Genomic DNA, 14,407 nt, shown 5'->3' on the forward strand with positions numbered 1-14,407 from the left:
GATCCGCTACCACTGCCAATATAAATATATTTATTCTCTAGCGGCTCACCATACAAGAAAAAATATCAGTCTTTGAATCAATGGTATTAAAAAATAGAATTTAATTTGTTTTGTTCGAAAATGTACGGGGAGATGCTATTTATTTTATATTTTTGTACGAGGCTTCCGCCTACTAGACAATTACCGAGTGTCTATAAAAATATTGATCTTTTTATTTAGGTATTTATACAGTGTCAGTTGACTTTTGTTGAGAATAGCTTTTTAAAAGATATGGTATTTATTTCAAAATACGAAAAACAGAATACAACCAGATTAAACTTTATTAAATAACAAACATAAGTAGTTTACTATAAATAAGTATAATAAGTACATAACTCTTCATTTACCCTATTATGTATATACTCAACCATTAATTACCTACATTATACCGTAGCTGCCACTAATATGATTTTTGTATTAGATACTTACATACTTTTGAAATATAATGTCCGTGGAGATTCTATATCAGTTGTCTTCTAGTTAACCTAATAAGAAAAACTAACCTGTTATAATGAATATTTTCACCAATTAAAGATAACCTAAAGTTTAAAGTTAGGTATATTGTTTATTATACGAGTAGTAAATTAGTAATTATAAGTGTTCCATTTTTGCCATTTTGGCTACGGAACCATTTAAACTAACTTATGGGTAATTCTTATCAAGTTCAATATAATATTATCACTATAATTTCATTACTATTCGTAATTGACACTTTAGACTTCTTCGCGCATATTAAGTTGCACATAAAAGCTGTGACACACCAACATAGCGTACACGTTTATACCTGGAAAAAAATGTATCAATCAGTTAATTTTATACAATTTTGTAAGTATGTTTTTTCATCAAATCTAAAAGTGTAATATATTTTTCACCAAACCAGCTGGTAAAGGCTCTCTTGATTGTTCAAAAACCGATGAGAAAGTTGCATTTCATCCGCAAAGTAATCTGATGCAAATTTTGAGTTGTTTCCTTATGTAGACTGATAGAATTGACATTTTTAATGAAAATTTTACGTTTATTTGATTTTGTTTAATATTTTACCGTATTTTCCTCGCATTGGGGTGGTGAAAAATTTTGTGTTTCACTCGGTGGCAAAATTTGTTGAAACGTGCCTTGAAACCCTCGCAACGCTCAGGATTTCACTTTTCGAACCACTCGCTACGCTCAAGGTTCAATTTTAGAATGTTTCGCTTGCTCTAGCGATCAAACGAAAGATTTGGTTAAGCAACAATTTTGCCCCCTTGTAAAACAAATAACTATTAATAATTATATATTGCAAAAAAGTAAGCCCGAATGAGAGAAATAGAGAAAAAGAAATCAATTTACACTTGAACGCCTGTACTTTGGACCCAGTTAGCAGTTGGAGTAGCAACAATGGTTGTTAACATAGGGCTTTATTGCTCTTTACCAGCTTAGTAATACAAATAATGTTCATGGTAATTACAGTTACACGCTTTTGCAAAGCTCTCACATGACAGAAGGTAAAAGTAAAAGCTTGTTTAAGTCCGTTAACTTCTGACATTTCTTGATTTTACAAATATTATCAGCTAGTACCTAAGTATTAAAATGCAAGTCAGGTTACATCTGACGTCTGGTCAGACATATGTAAGTAGATACTTAAGTACATCACGGTCTGTGATTGTTGAGCCGTTTAGTGTCCTAGCTAAATTATTTGTAGATCAATACGCTATGGAATGTTCAATTTAGCCAGAGCCCTCTGAATGGCTCAACAATCACGGAGCGTGACTGTCCCTAAATTAAAATTTTACGGACTTGTAAACGTTAACTGATTGAATAGGTAACGAACCTAAAAGAATGCAAACTTACTGAGGTAGATCACTTCAGTGATGATCGTCTTCACACCCCAATACTCGCAATTGAGGAAGAAAGTGAACATAGAAAGTAACATGAATACGGTCCACATGATGAAGTACGCTTTGATAATGCCTTTCCGTTCCTGAAAAATTAAAATGATGTTATAATAAATAATTGCTAAAATTCTTGCATTGCCCAAGTACTAGACCATAGAACACGTTTTAATGTTTTTGTATTAGAAAAATATTATTAGGGTACACTCTTATTTGCTTTAAGGAACAATAAAAACCCTCAATTTATTTGTCTCATACAGGGAAGTATATTTCTACGTATTGAGGATTAATAAAAGTGTTACGAACATAAATATATCTGGAAGTTTTCCTGCTGAAACGTGTTATTAAAAAATATATCTACTGCGTAATATAGGCCAAGTGTGGGGATAAAGGGACCAACTGAAATAGTCCAAATTGGCCCCACCCACCATCTTGGAAAACGAAATTTCTCCAAAAAAAATTGAGAGTCTTCTCCTTAAAAAATAAAATAAAACATGTTTATAACAAAAGTAATACAATTATTGTTCCGTACCATAATCACGCCGATGACAAAAAATACGTCAAACAAGAGCTTCGCCAGAAACATGAGCACCAATATAACTGACATGGCATACAGTCCACTGAGCCTGGCATCTACTTCTATTGCTTCGACGCTTTTAAATATTTCCATTTCCTTGGCTGTATCTTTTTCCATGGTGCCAAATTCACATGCAGCCACTATCATTGCCACGAATAGGCAAAATGATAAAAACTGAAAAAAAAAGAACTTATTTAAATACTTTCTTTAATAAGCCGCCAGCTGCTGCAGCAGTGGCAGTTTGTATGGTAGGTTTTGGAGTTTATCGCTAAGTCAATAGGGGTCATAGCTTTGTGCCGCTTTAATTCGTTTTTTAATTTATGAATTATTATGTGCGAGTATGAAGCACTTCAGTTTTGTAGTTATAAACAAGTACACAATAATTAATAATTATGGAAACTGTCCAGTAAGTTTGATAATACTTACAGCATTAATACATCCGAGTATGATGTTCCCAGTCTTCAAGTCAAATATGCAGCAACATTTTTCGAAACGTGGGAGTCCCATTGTGGCTGAAAAGTCAACTAGCGATTTAATTTTATCTTTATCTTAAACTATAAATATAAATGTAATATGATATAATTTCAATGATCAATATTCTATTAGAACGTTAAAATATTATTTCAAGATAATAGGAGTTATAAGATTTTCACCCAGTGGCACAACTTCACTAATTAAAAAAAATGTTACACAAGCTTAATAGTTACGTGTGTAGTGGTAGGAAATAAATTCAACTTACTAAAATTAGAACGAGATTAATAACTGCGCATATATTATGTATATTAGTTCAAAAGTAAAAGCGCGGTAGCGCGGAAGCGCGGTTGACGTAGGGAAATATTTATATTTTTATGTTAATACAACTTATTTTTTCCCCTAAATCTTAAAAAAAGGTTATTAAAACACACTTGCGAAATTAATAATTTCTTAGTTGAAACACATTCACTGATCACCGCACACTGCACTGGGCCGCTGCAACGGAGAAGCTTGCAAAAATTGTAACTTCTGCAACAGGCAAAGATCAAACATAGTTAGTACGAGTATAGGTCCAATTCTGCCTAAAAGCATATATGTCTGTACTGAATTGCCTTTGTTATCAGTATTTTTGGAACATTTTGAGCTTACGATAATATACGAAAAGGGTTTTTACTTAATTACCTATCTAGGTATTAGCTACAATAAAACAATATGAACATTGTACCTAGCTTTCTAAAGAGCCGTGGTAGTATTATGACAGCATTTGCGTTCTGTAAATCAATTTAATTTACTAGCCTTGAATAACCGTTTAAAATTATAGACACCAAAACATTTATTTTATTAAAATAAAAAGTGATTTCAGCGTTTATTTAAATTAATGTATATTTTACCCTGTTATAAATAAAAATAGTAAAATAAGTTTACTTCAAGGTTTAGCAAGGACAAGGCTCCGTCACGCATAGTTATAAACTTATAAGTTATTTTATAAATTTTATAAATTTTATAAAAACCAAGAAGAAAAAGTCTTGGTTTTTTATTCTTTGCCATAGCGCCATGGAGTCTGCAAAATTAGTCGATACGTTAAGCGCTTGGATGTCGCCCATTCAGATTCGCCAGGAACTGAGTAACACAGAAACAGGTTTATGGGTCACATATACAACATAAAAAAACTGTTTCCGATATCGCCTAAAACCGGTCATTACATACCTATACTTAGTATAAGGGTCATTAAAATGCTCATTTCACCTTGCATTAAATAACCTTAGAAGCTTTCCCTCCAGATCATAGTGAAATACTTGGATATCCATGATTTTTTAAAATCTTGTTTTTGGATTTTGAATAATTTCACATGTTATATTTTCCCATGATTTATGTTACGGCAAAAGTCACTAAAAAGATGTGGTCTAGATAGATTTTATCCAAACATGTGAGGTTATTCTGTTTCTTTGCTCGCGAGTGCATATGAGTACAGTTAGAACCTACGTACGTACCTACATCATAATCCCATTCCCCCTCTGAATAACTAATAGACAACTACCTATAGTTGTTTGAAATCATTCTTCGGAACGCTATTAACATAAAATGTTATGTATTACCGACATCAAATAACGTGGTAATGTGTTAACGTGTTCAGTAGACTTGAAAGATTTATTACGAACAAAATGTTTCTTTCTCAAATTGATGTCTAATTGCAAAACTGCTCTATTGTAGTTTTAACGAGTGTTCCAAGTGTTGCTTTTGTCAAATTAAGAAAATCTGACGCAGTTACAGATCATTTTGTACGTTTTTGGCATCCTTTTTATTCTTGTATAGGCAACAAAGCATTGAAGATCTTGGGTCGCTAATTCGCGATGGCTTTCACAAAATAAAAGTACCTACAAACATTACAAAATTAAGCAATAATTATTTCGACCGAATTATCGGAACATCAAACAAATTGCATAATTTTAAGAAGAGGCTATGAAATGATAGGAAATAAATTATTAGCTTGGAACGGAATGGGCGCCGATTCGTCAAGCTTTCATAACGTAACAACTTAATAAACATTGGCCCAGCAAAGGGATGTCACATGAAAAATAAATTAGTAGCCGCAACTAATTCAGCTGATTTGTTTCAACGAAGATTTGTTCCTATAGGAGGTTGAATTTGTAGTCTGGGGAAAAAGTCACGTAATATCCTTTTACAGTTTTATATTAATAAGGAGATTATTATTTCAAGATGATGTTGCATGGGTCATACTGAAAGTTCATATAATTTCAAAAACTATAGTAGATAATGTAACATGGTCTATTTAATAATTCCCTTCACTCTTTTTGACAATGCGTATCTACAAAATTTCTTTCCTGAAAAGTACACGGCAACACGGCCCATTTATAACTAAGTAGATGTTATTATCTATAGTAACTATACGATTCCATTCGTATGTAATGCCTTTAGGCATAAAGTCCGCCATTTGTACATTTTATTTGTATTTTGTGCAATAAAGTTTAAATAAATAAATAATGTATGTACCTATGTCGCAAAATGGTCTTTATTTTATGCCACCATTTTTACATTTATAGCATAGCTATCCTCACTCGTTGAGAGATTAATATTTCAACACGTAGTACCTATAATTAGGGCCCTTTAAAGGCCCTTATATAATTTTCTCCGACAAATTAAAGGGCTTCGTCTAAATCAATATCAACTTTCCAATTTGTCATGGTTAAAACAAATCTGAGCGAATTACAGGTACTGGTATTTATTCCGATTTTAGACGCGCTTGGATTGCTTGTGACCCAACACTCATTATTTATGCCACATCGGTGGTAAACAAGCAAATGGCCGCTTGTTGGCAAGCTGTTACTGAATCTATGGACGCGTGCGACTCTAGGGGTATCAACATACCAACCACAATTTGAAGTAGGTAGGTATATGACGTTTTTTATTTCTTTTTAGGGTTCCGTACGTAGGGCTGCGTAGGGTAAGCGCTGGTGGCCTAGCGGTAAGAGCGTGTGAATTTCAATCTGGAGGTCGCGGGTTCGAACCCCGGCTCGTACCAATGAGTTTTTCGGAACTTATGTACGAAATATCATTTGATATTTACTAATCGCTTTACGGTGAAGGAAAACATCGTGAGGAAACCGGACTAATCCCAATAAAGCCTAGTTTCCCCTCTGGGTTGGAAGGTCAGATGGCAGTCGCTTTCGTAAAAACTAGTGCTTACCTACGCCGATTCTTGGGATTCGTTGTCAAGCGGACCCCAGGCTCCCATGAGCCGTGGCAAAATGCCGGGACAACGCGAGGAAGATGATGAGGGTTTCGTACCTCAAAACGAAAAAACGGAACCCTTATAGGATCACTTTTGTTGTCCGTCCGTCTGTCCGTCTGTCTCTGTCAAGTTTTTAGACTTAATATTACTTAAAATATAATTAGATAGAAATAATATTCTACTCGTTAATTACGGAAGGGCGTGATTAGCGTGTGGATCTTAAGATAAATAAAAAAGTAGGCTAATACTGTCTTTACAATTAAAAGACAATAAAATTGCAAAAACAATCTGCCATCTTGGGAAACGATGGAAGTGAGTACTGTGCGTTTCCGGGAAGTCGAAACTTGATAACACTTATAATATAACATAGCGTTGCGTTGGAAGATAACGTAGTAGATATTTTTACGCAGATTAACTTTTAGGTTAATACTGCTATCCAAGGTTGTGATGGGGCTGAATTGAGGTCCCTGTTGTACTAAAACAAATCGTGACGTGACTTATACGTATGTCCAGTTCATAGTAAATTTATAGAACAAGTTCCATTTCTGAGATTTATTTATATCACGTGAGTCTGTGAATGTGAGTGATGACATAGTATGTATGTACTTAATGTAAACAATTAATTGTACATAAGACAGGTGGAAATTATCATTTTTCAATACTTATTTAGATGATAAGATGTATATCGTTAATGACCATTAACCATTAAGGTCTAGTCTATTATTCATTTATTAGGTACTCTCTGGCTGAACATAATATATCCGCTAAAATATCCTTTGCGTTCATAATGTTTATATTCAGGATTCCGGAACACCCGTTGCATCCTACTTCCACCCAAGGCAGTACTAAGCCTTACCATTACCATGCGGGCATTACCATGAGTTACCGTACCCTTATAGTGATAGCAGACGACTTTTATAGTGTAGTATAAGATGCGTGCATTCTTCTAAAACAAGCCGATGGTAATCAGCTCTGTTGAAACCCATTACTTCACTTGCGTTGTTTCATCCCATCAAATTGTAACCGAAACACTTTCCGCTCGAGTATTGTACACTTAGCAAGAAACTGTCCATTTAATTGAACAATCACTTGCTGTGTAATCCACTCGTTAGACATTTATTCAGTTTAATAGACGTATTGAAGTGACCCAATGTTGCATTAGCTTTCACTTATGTGTACGTATGTCGTAATTTGAGTTGGGAATTTAAGTCTGTGTTAAAAGGAAAACGTAGAAGTTTCATAGATGTACAATTGGATGATTTCGCAATATTCATGTTTTAAGTGGTAGAGTGGACTTTAATTTTTCCCACAGAAAAGTTGGTCTGTGATTTTTCCATAATGAGATTATGGAACATCTAAATAATAATAATATTGCGTTAAAATGGGTTATTCCCACTAGTTACCACCAAGTTCTTACCAGTGGTAACTAAGGTAAGTACCCCTATTAACGACCCCATTGAAATTGGCATTCATTACCGCGGTATGTACGAAATAGCGTTTAATAAGAAAGCTTATTAACTTTCTTTGAATCTAAGAACACAGAAATAAAGCCTTATCTTTTGACTGTCGAATAAGTATAACATTACTACGAAAACATCACGCAAAAAGTCGAAAATCGTAAACCAGCGCATCAGGAGCGCAAGATTTGGTTGCTCCATACTAACACGCAACACCTCAAGTAAGTAAACGCGTATTCTATTTAGTGATTAGCGTAATAATGGTAAATATTATGGAAAGACTAAGACTTGAGATTGATTCTTAGTTATTATCTTTATGATTCCCAAATACTTTATTTGTGATATTTGCTCGGCAATAGGAAAAAAAATGGAAATTAAAAACCTCGGTGTTAGGTTCCATTTTCTTTGTGTGACACCTAATTTCGAGGTATACCTCGGTAATAACCGAAACAGTATTTTAGATTCGAGCGATCTTATATTCATATATAAATGCACATTTCCTTGACTTTTGATGTTATTGAAATATTTAACCACCTATAAAGCTAAAGAGCTATTAACGTGATATGATATCTATGCAAGAACTCTTAATTTTGGTTACAATTTTAGACACCTTCTCAGACGTTTTCTTAGAAACCCTTATATGAGAAACTCGTTCAAGTATTCATATAAAAACAGAAGTATGGATATAAAGTTTATTTTAACCATTGTTTTGTAATATTTGAAATCATCTATACTGATTGTATTAAAAAAATACGAGATAACTATTTATTTTTATTAGTCGTAAATGCGTTTTTAAATTATTTGAATTGAACCGTTTAACGATGGTTAGAAAAGACATCACTCGGTAATAAGCTGTATGAGAACCTAATACAGACCCAAAATTTTAATGTAGGTACCGTTGCACACAATATTGTTTCAAAGGCAGCAAACATAAAAGGATATATGTAATTATAAATAAAGTCAAAGTAAATATTGGTTTTTAGATCTTTGCCTAGAAGTTAGCATTTTTTTATACAACACTTGGCTATTGTGATCTTATAGACAAAGGAATCATATAGGTAGTATTATATAGAAGTGCTGGAGTAGAAAAATAAATTTTATGTTATTTTAATAACAAAATAGACACACAAACATACAGCATTAACATTAACTTACACAGATCTTGTATATTTATATTGTGTAAAATATAATTGTGATAGCTTAAACTTTTTGGCGCAACTTGCCCTCCATGTCCGGTTGAAATAATTAAGTACCTATTTATTTAACGTAGATAGGTAATCAATTAAACAAGAATTTCGACAGCATCACACTTGCTCGTAAAGGGTAGGTAACCCACGATGTTATTAGCGTTAAGGTGGTTCTCCTTATGCGAATTTCATACAATTTTATTGGTCAATTTTCTCTTAATACGTAGATTTACAGTACTTACAACCTTGATGTTTAGGTAGTACGTAATCGTCTGTCGTCGCCAAGTTAAAAATAATGACCAATATTTCAATATTTTTAAATAAAAAATCATTTGGAAAATGCGAACATTTTAATTGAGCGCTTGTTTGTGTGAGTGATCTTTATACTATCCATGTGAAACAAGATGGCGAGATTTAGTTTAATGATAACCAACATAGATGTCACTTTAACACAGGTGACCTAACTAAGTAGTGCCTAATTTACTCAATAGATGGCAATAACGTAAGGGTATATAATTCACAAATTATATTGCAACAGTTTAGCTTACAAACCATTTCCGTTAAAATTTGATCCCTACATTAGTACATGTAACTACCTAATTAGAGGTCAGGCCAGATTTGCGTAATAAGGGTTTCTAGGAATCTTCGTTAATCAATTATGAGTTCAAAACTGGCATTGGTAGTAGGTGATAATTTTACAATGATTTTATATAAAAATTATATATTTATAATTAATAAATGAATTTTCATTGATTTTCCAAATTTATAAGATCATAACATTTATAAGACTTCATTATTAAGTCCGCGAGAGTGTGAAAGGCATTTATTCCATAGATAAGCTGTGCGTTTTTCTGCATACGTTTTTTCAAACTACCTACCTACCGCTCGATTTATTTCCCGTTCACCGTAAATTAGATTATTGTACGCAAGAGTATTGTGGTTGTGGTTTACTCGCTGGATTTATTAATACAGACGCCTAAACTAAAACTCATTTTACATTTTCGGTAAGTACCTAATACACGTCAAGTCATTAAATGCCAGTCTAAACATCAAAAGCTTAGATATTGTTGCCTTCATATAGCGATTTGTTTTCGCAGATAATTGTAAGAATACCACGAGCCCTTATTAGGAGGTCAACCAGTACCAAGCGTTAGTTCATACCCCGAATGGCGCTATGGGTAAAACGAATAAAGCAGAGTACAAGAAACATCGGTGGTCCGGTGGAAAAAGAAAACGGCGTCAAGTTGAAGCTGCCATAAAACGCTATTATGGCACCAATTCGTATGTATTTTACTTTCAATATCAAGTCATAATAGGCTCTATGATACTTCGTCACCATCATCATTATATACATTATGTAAAAATGTCCTGTAATATTTATTTATTTATTATTATATACCTAATCCTGCAAAAAATGTGCACTGATGCACAATGTCCTTATCTAACGGTTTCCTTACCATGCTGTTAATTTTGTAAAGTTGCCTTTTTAGGGTTCCGTACCCAAAGGACAAAACCGGGACCCTATTACTAAGACTCCGCTGTCCGTTTATCCGTCCGTCCGTCTGTCTGTCACCAGGTCTCATGAGCCGTGATAAGTGATAACTAGACAGTTGAAACTTTCATACATGATGTATTTCTGTTGCCGCTATAACAACAAATACTAAATAAATATTTAAATGGGGCTCCCATACACAAAACGTGACTCTTTTGCCGTTTTTTGCTTAATGGTACGGAACCCTTCGTGCGCGAGTCCTACTCGCACTTGGTCGGTTTTTTAAACACTTCATATCGGGAGCCGAGTTGCAAATTATTAACAATAAACATGATGATTTCAGAAGAAGGGAGGCTTGGCGTAATGAACAAGTGAATAAAACGCATATACCTGAACCGTCAAATGCCCAAGAGGTGATAAACAATGCTGAGTAAGTAAATTGGTACCTATTAGTGTTCTTGAACATCGCCCCAGCTTAGTTTTGCCATGCCTACATTTAGGCATTCCTTTTTATAATAATAAAATATAAATATGTATAGGAATATATAATATAATCGATAAACGTTTATGGTTTGTCGCGATGTGTGACATTCGTAATCTTTATATCATTTTGCACCTGGTCCTGTCCTGTCCTGCCAAACTGCATCATGCATATCTACTTCAGATTCTTTTTGACTATGGTAGGCCGATCATCATTGTTTATTGTGTATTGCATTTCTATGTTGTTACATAAAGGTGTTCCAATATAATTTCGAGTACAGTGACATGGACCATGTAAGGGCACGGCAATTCTTATTCTAAAATAACAAACTAATTCTAGGCATGTCAAACAAATTAAAATAGGTAATAACAAACATTAAAATATATATGTACATACAGTCGACGTCAAAGATATACATATGTTTACATTTTTGCACCTTACTCCCTTGTTATTACTATTGCGAGCCTCTTGTGTTCCACTGCTGCATCTGGCCAGTCTCAAAAAGGAGTCTAAATTATCCCGCCATCGCCGACGAGGTCTGCCGGATCCCCGGTTCGACTCACTGTAGGGCTACCGCCAATACCGAAAATCGTCAATTGCGGGCATTTTTCTCTGTCACTCTAATTACGCCTTCATTGGAGTAAAAGAGTAAGATCCCCGCAATTTGCGAATTTCGGTTTTCGCGGTAGCCCCTCTGGGCACCCACCCCGTGGTTATCATGACCCATAAGTCATTCGGCATGCGGCAGACATGACCAGCCCAGTCCCACTTTAACTTGGCCGCTTTTCGAGCTACATCTATTATTTGAGCTGTAGAGCGCAGCGTCTGGTTCGATTCCACCCCGGGGCACTGGAGGTCTTGGTCACTTTTTCTTAAAATGTTACCATTTCATTTCTGACCGCAGCTGCGCGACTGGTACTGAACGCGTCGCTGTTATTGTCAATTTCCATAGTAAAATGAACAGTATTGCAGCTGTCGTTGGAAATGGACTGTCACCTTTAGCCGCGTCTCGATATCGCGCGGCGGCCGCGCGAACATTGTTCGACCGCGAAGTTGTATTTTGGCTCGCGAGCAATTTTTAGGATTCCGTAGCCAAATGGCAAAAAACGGAACCCTTATGGATTCGTCATGTCTGTCTGTCTGCCCATCCTATGTCACAGCCACTTTTTTCCGAAACTATAAGAACTATACTGTTGAAACTTGGTAAGTAGATGTATTTTGTGAACCGCATTAAGATTTTCACACAAAAATAGAAAAAAAACTGGAACTAAAACTCGAAAATTTTTTTTTTCGTCAAACCCATACGTGTGGGGATAGATACCCCAGAGGGGACAGATAGGTTTTCAAAAATGATATTGAGGTTCCTAATATCATTTTTTTCTAAACTGAATAGTTTGCGCGAGAGACACTTCCAAAGTGGTAAAAAGTGTCCACCCCAGGTTTCTAAAATAAAATAAGGGAACGTTAAAACTAAAAAATATATATGATATACATTATGCATGCCATGCAAACTTCCACCGAAAATTGGTTTGAACGAGATCCAGTAAGTAGTTTTTTTTTTAATATGTCATAAATCGTAAACCGCAATTTTATTATGTTACTTGCTGTTACGGAACCCTTCATGGGCGAGTCCGACTCGCACTTGGCCGCTTTTTTTGGCAACATCTTGAACTATAGCGCGGCAGCCGCGCGCGGCAAGCGATCCGACGATCGACCAGTTTTGTACTCGGGAATCATGAACGTAACGTACGTCGTCGTGCAGCTGCCGCTTTTATAATTATTTAATATTATTATTCATCATAAGAAACCAAAACGGAAAGATAGATGGTGAATGAAAAAGATGTTTATGAATAGAATGCCTGAATTTTAATTGCTGTACAGGCAGGCTCATTGCTGATGCACTAATATCATTCCATGCATCACTTCTTAATGGACTGTTGCGATAATCACTACATTTCTTACGCGGTCCTAACCTTCGGCGCTTTCATACTGAAAGTGTCGGGCGTAGCTTGACGTACGTGACACGCTGTACCAGAAGGCCTACCGCGAACCACGTTTAACATGTTGCCTCCCTGTCACACTTACGTACGAATTTACAAGTGCAACACAGAGCCAACACGTTAAACGTGGTTCGCGGTAGGCCCTCGGAGCCGGGCGCCTCTTACTCAAAGTCCCTCCCTTAAAGCCCTCGCAAAAGTTATATAGGTAAAGTGACTTCAAATAGTTACGAGTAGTAACGAAACCCCAAAAGTAATTATTTTACGCTGTATTTTTTTATTTGAAAATTATAACATTTATAATATTTCCTGCATGATGATTTCAGATAAGAATTCTATCTTGTTTCATACTTTTTAGAGCGCGATTTGCAGTAGTCGGGTTTTAGTTTTTGAACTTATTTTTTTAAATTAAGTATGTGCGCACTGCGGTTAAAATTTTTGAGACACGATTTTAAAATCGCGCTGCAATACATATTTTTTTGTCACATGTGCGCGCACCGACATATAAACACATACGTTGCATTTCTGCGACAAAATTATCGCACGACAAAAACCCGTAGTGCGCGCTTGGCCTTTGTTCTTCAATTTTGAGTAGGTACCTATTCTAAATATAACTACTTTCTCTACTTTTAAGGTTCCGTAGCTAAAATGGCAAAAACATCCGTATGTTACAGCCATTATATACTCTGAAACTAAAATAAACCAGCATAAGTGTCAGTATAACCGGACATAATTTCATGAAAATGGGGTTTTTCGGTCATATTAGTAAGCGATTTGTCACTATAAGCGAAGTCATCTTATCCGAATTTGTCACTAGGATTTTATATGAAAAACAAACTTCGTACAGTAATTACGTCATAGTAAGCGGTTGGTCAGTATAAGCGGAGTCATAATAAACGGATTCTACTGTATAGCTTTTTTATAGACTAAAAACCCAGAACGTAAGCGTGTAAATCTACTTTCAATGGTTATTTGCACCTCTATAAAAGAAATTTGTCAGAACGCAACCTCTATTAATGAAAACCTCTATAGATAATTGACATAACGATTTTTTGAACCTCGTTAATTGACACGACCTGCTTATGGTAGAAGAGCCGGCCGCAAAATTTCTAACCGACTTGATACCACGATGAAATGCACAATGGTTTCCCAGAAAAGTTATGCTAAGTCCGAATTCGATAGTCTGCCACGGCGGAACTTGCCGAAAGTACGAAAAAGAAGGCCACTTCCGGTGCGAAAAAAGGGGCTGATTTAACCCATCTGATACCGAGATAGTAGTTATGGCAGCAGTTAGAAATTTACATGTAGACACAGAAAAGCGAAGTCTGCCACTATATTTTTTGCCGGAAGTGCTTGGCAGACGCTCTCAAAGGTGACCATCGGGACCCCTAAATTAACCCATCTGATACCACCATGAAACCAATGCCAGTCGGTAGGTATGAACTCTCATGTCAGGAATATATAAGTCTGCCAAGGCTTTTCCTGCCGAAACACCATGGCAGACGAGATTATGTAAGCAAGGTCGCCATCGGTTACCCTACACTAACCCATCTGATACCACCATGAAACCAATTCCATTCGGTAG

The 14,407-nt window shown here is 35.4% G+C and overlaps 1 protein-coding gene and 1 long non-coding RNA gene across 2 annotated transcripts in view; one reads left to right on the top strand and one right to left on the bottom strand.

Annotated features, from left to right (window-relative positions):
* The window catches only part of LOC134805504 (uncharacterized), a 407,355-nt gene extending 395,100 nt beyond the window's left edge, over positions 1–12,255 (top strand). The window contains exon 2 of the long non-coding RNA XR_010146300.1: positions 12,186–12,255. This is a non-coding gene — a long non-coding RNA (uncharacterized LOC134805504). The remainder of the gene's footprint in view (positions 1–12,185) is intronic.
* On the bottom strand, positions 753–2,993 carry LOC134800440 (uncharacterized). Its single transcript, XM_063772908.1, has 4 exons — positions 2,911–2,993; positions 2,440–2,658; positions 1,867–1,996; positions 753–823 (listed from the first exon to the last, which is right to left on the bottom strand). The coding sequence occupies exons 1-4, from the start codon at positions 2,989–2,991 to the stop codon at positions 753–755; spliced, it is 501 nt and encodes a 166-aa protein (XP_063628978.1). The 5' UTR covers positions 2,992–2,993.
* Positions 12,256–14,407: the final 2,152 nt, after the last annotated feature.

The sequence above is a fragment of the Cydia splendana genome, chromosome 2 (assembly GCF_910591565.1).
Source record: "Cydia splendana chromosome 2, ilCydSple1.2, whole genome shotgun sequence".
NCBI classification, from domain to species: Eukaryota; Metazoa; Arthropoda; class Insecta; order Lepidoptera; family Tortricidae; genus Cydia; species Cydia splendana.

Coding starts and splice junctions, on each gene's coding strand:
- LOC134800440 (XM_063772908.1), bottom strand. CDS start 2,991: ATGGGACTCCCACGTTTCGAAAAATGTTGCTGCATATTTGACTTGAAG. Junction 1,997..2,439: donor TTGTCATCGGCGTGATTATG/GTACGGAACAAT, acceptor TTAATTTTTCAG/GAACGGAAAGGCATTATCAA. Junction 824..1,866: donor CACTGAAGTGATCTACCTCA/GTAAGTTTGCAT, acceptor ATTTTTTTCCAG/GTATAAACGTGTACGCTATG.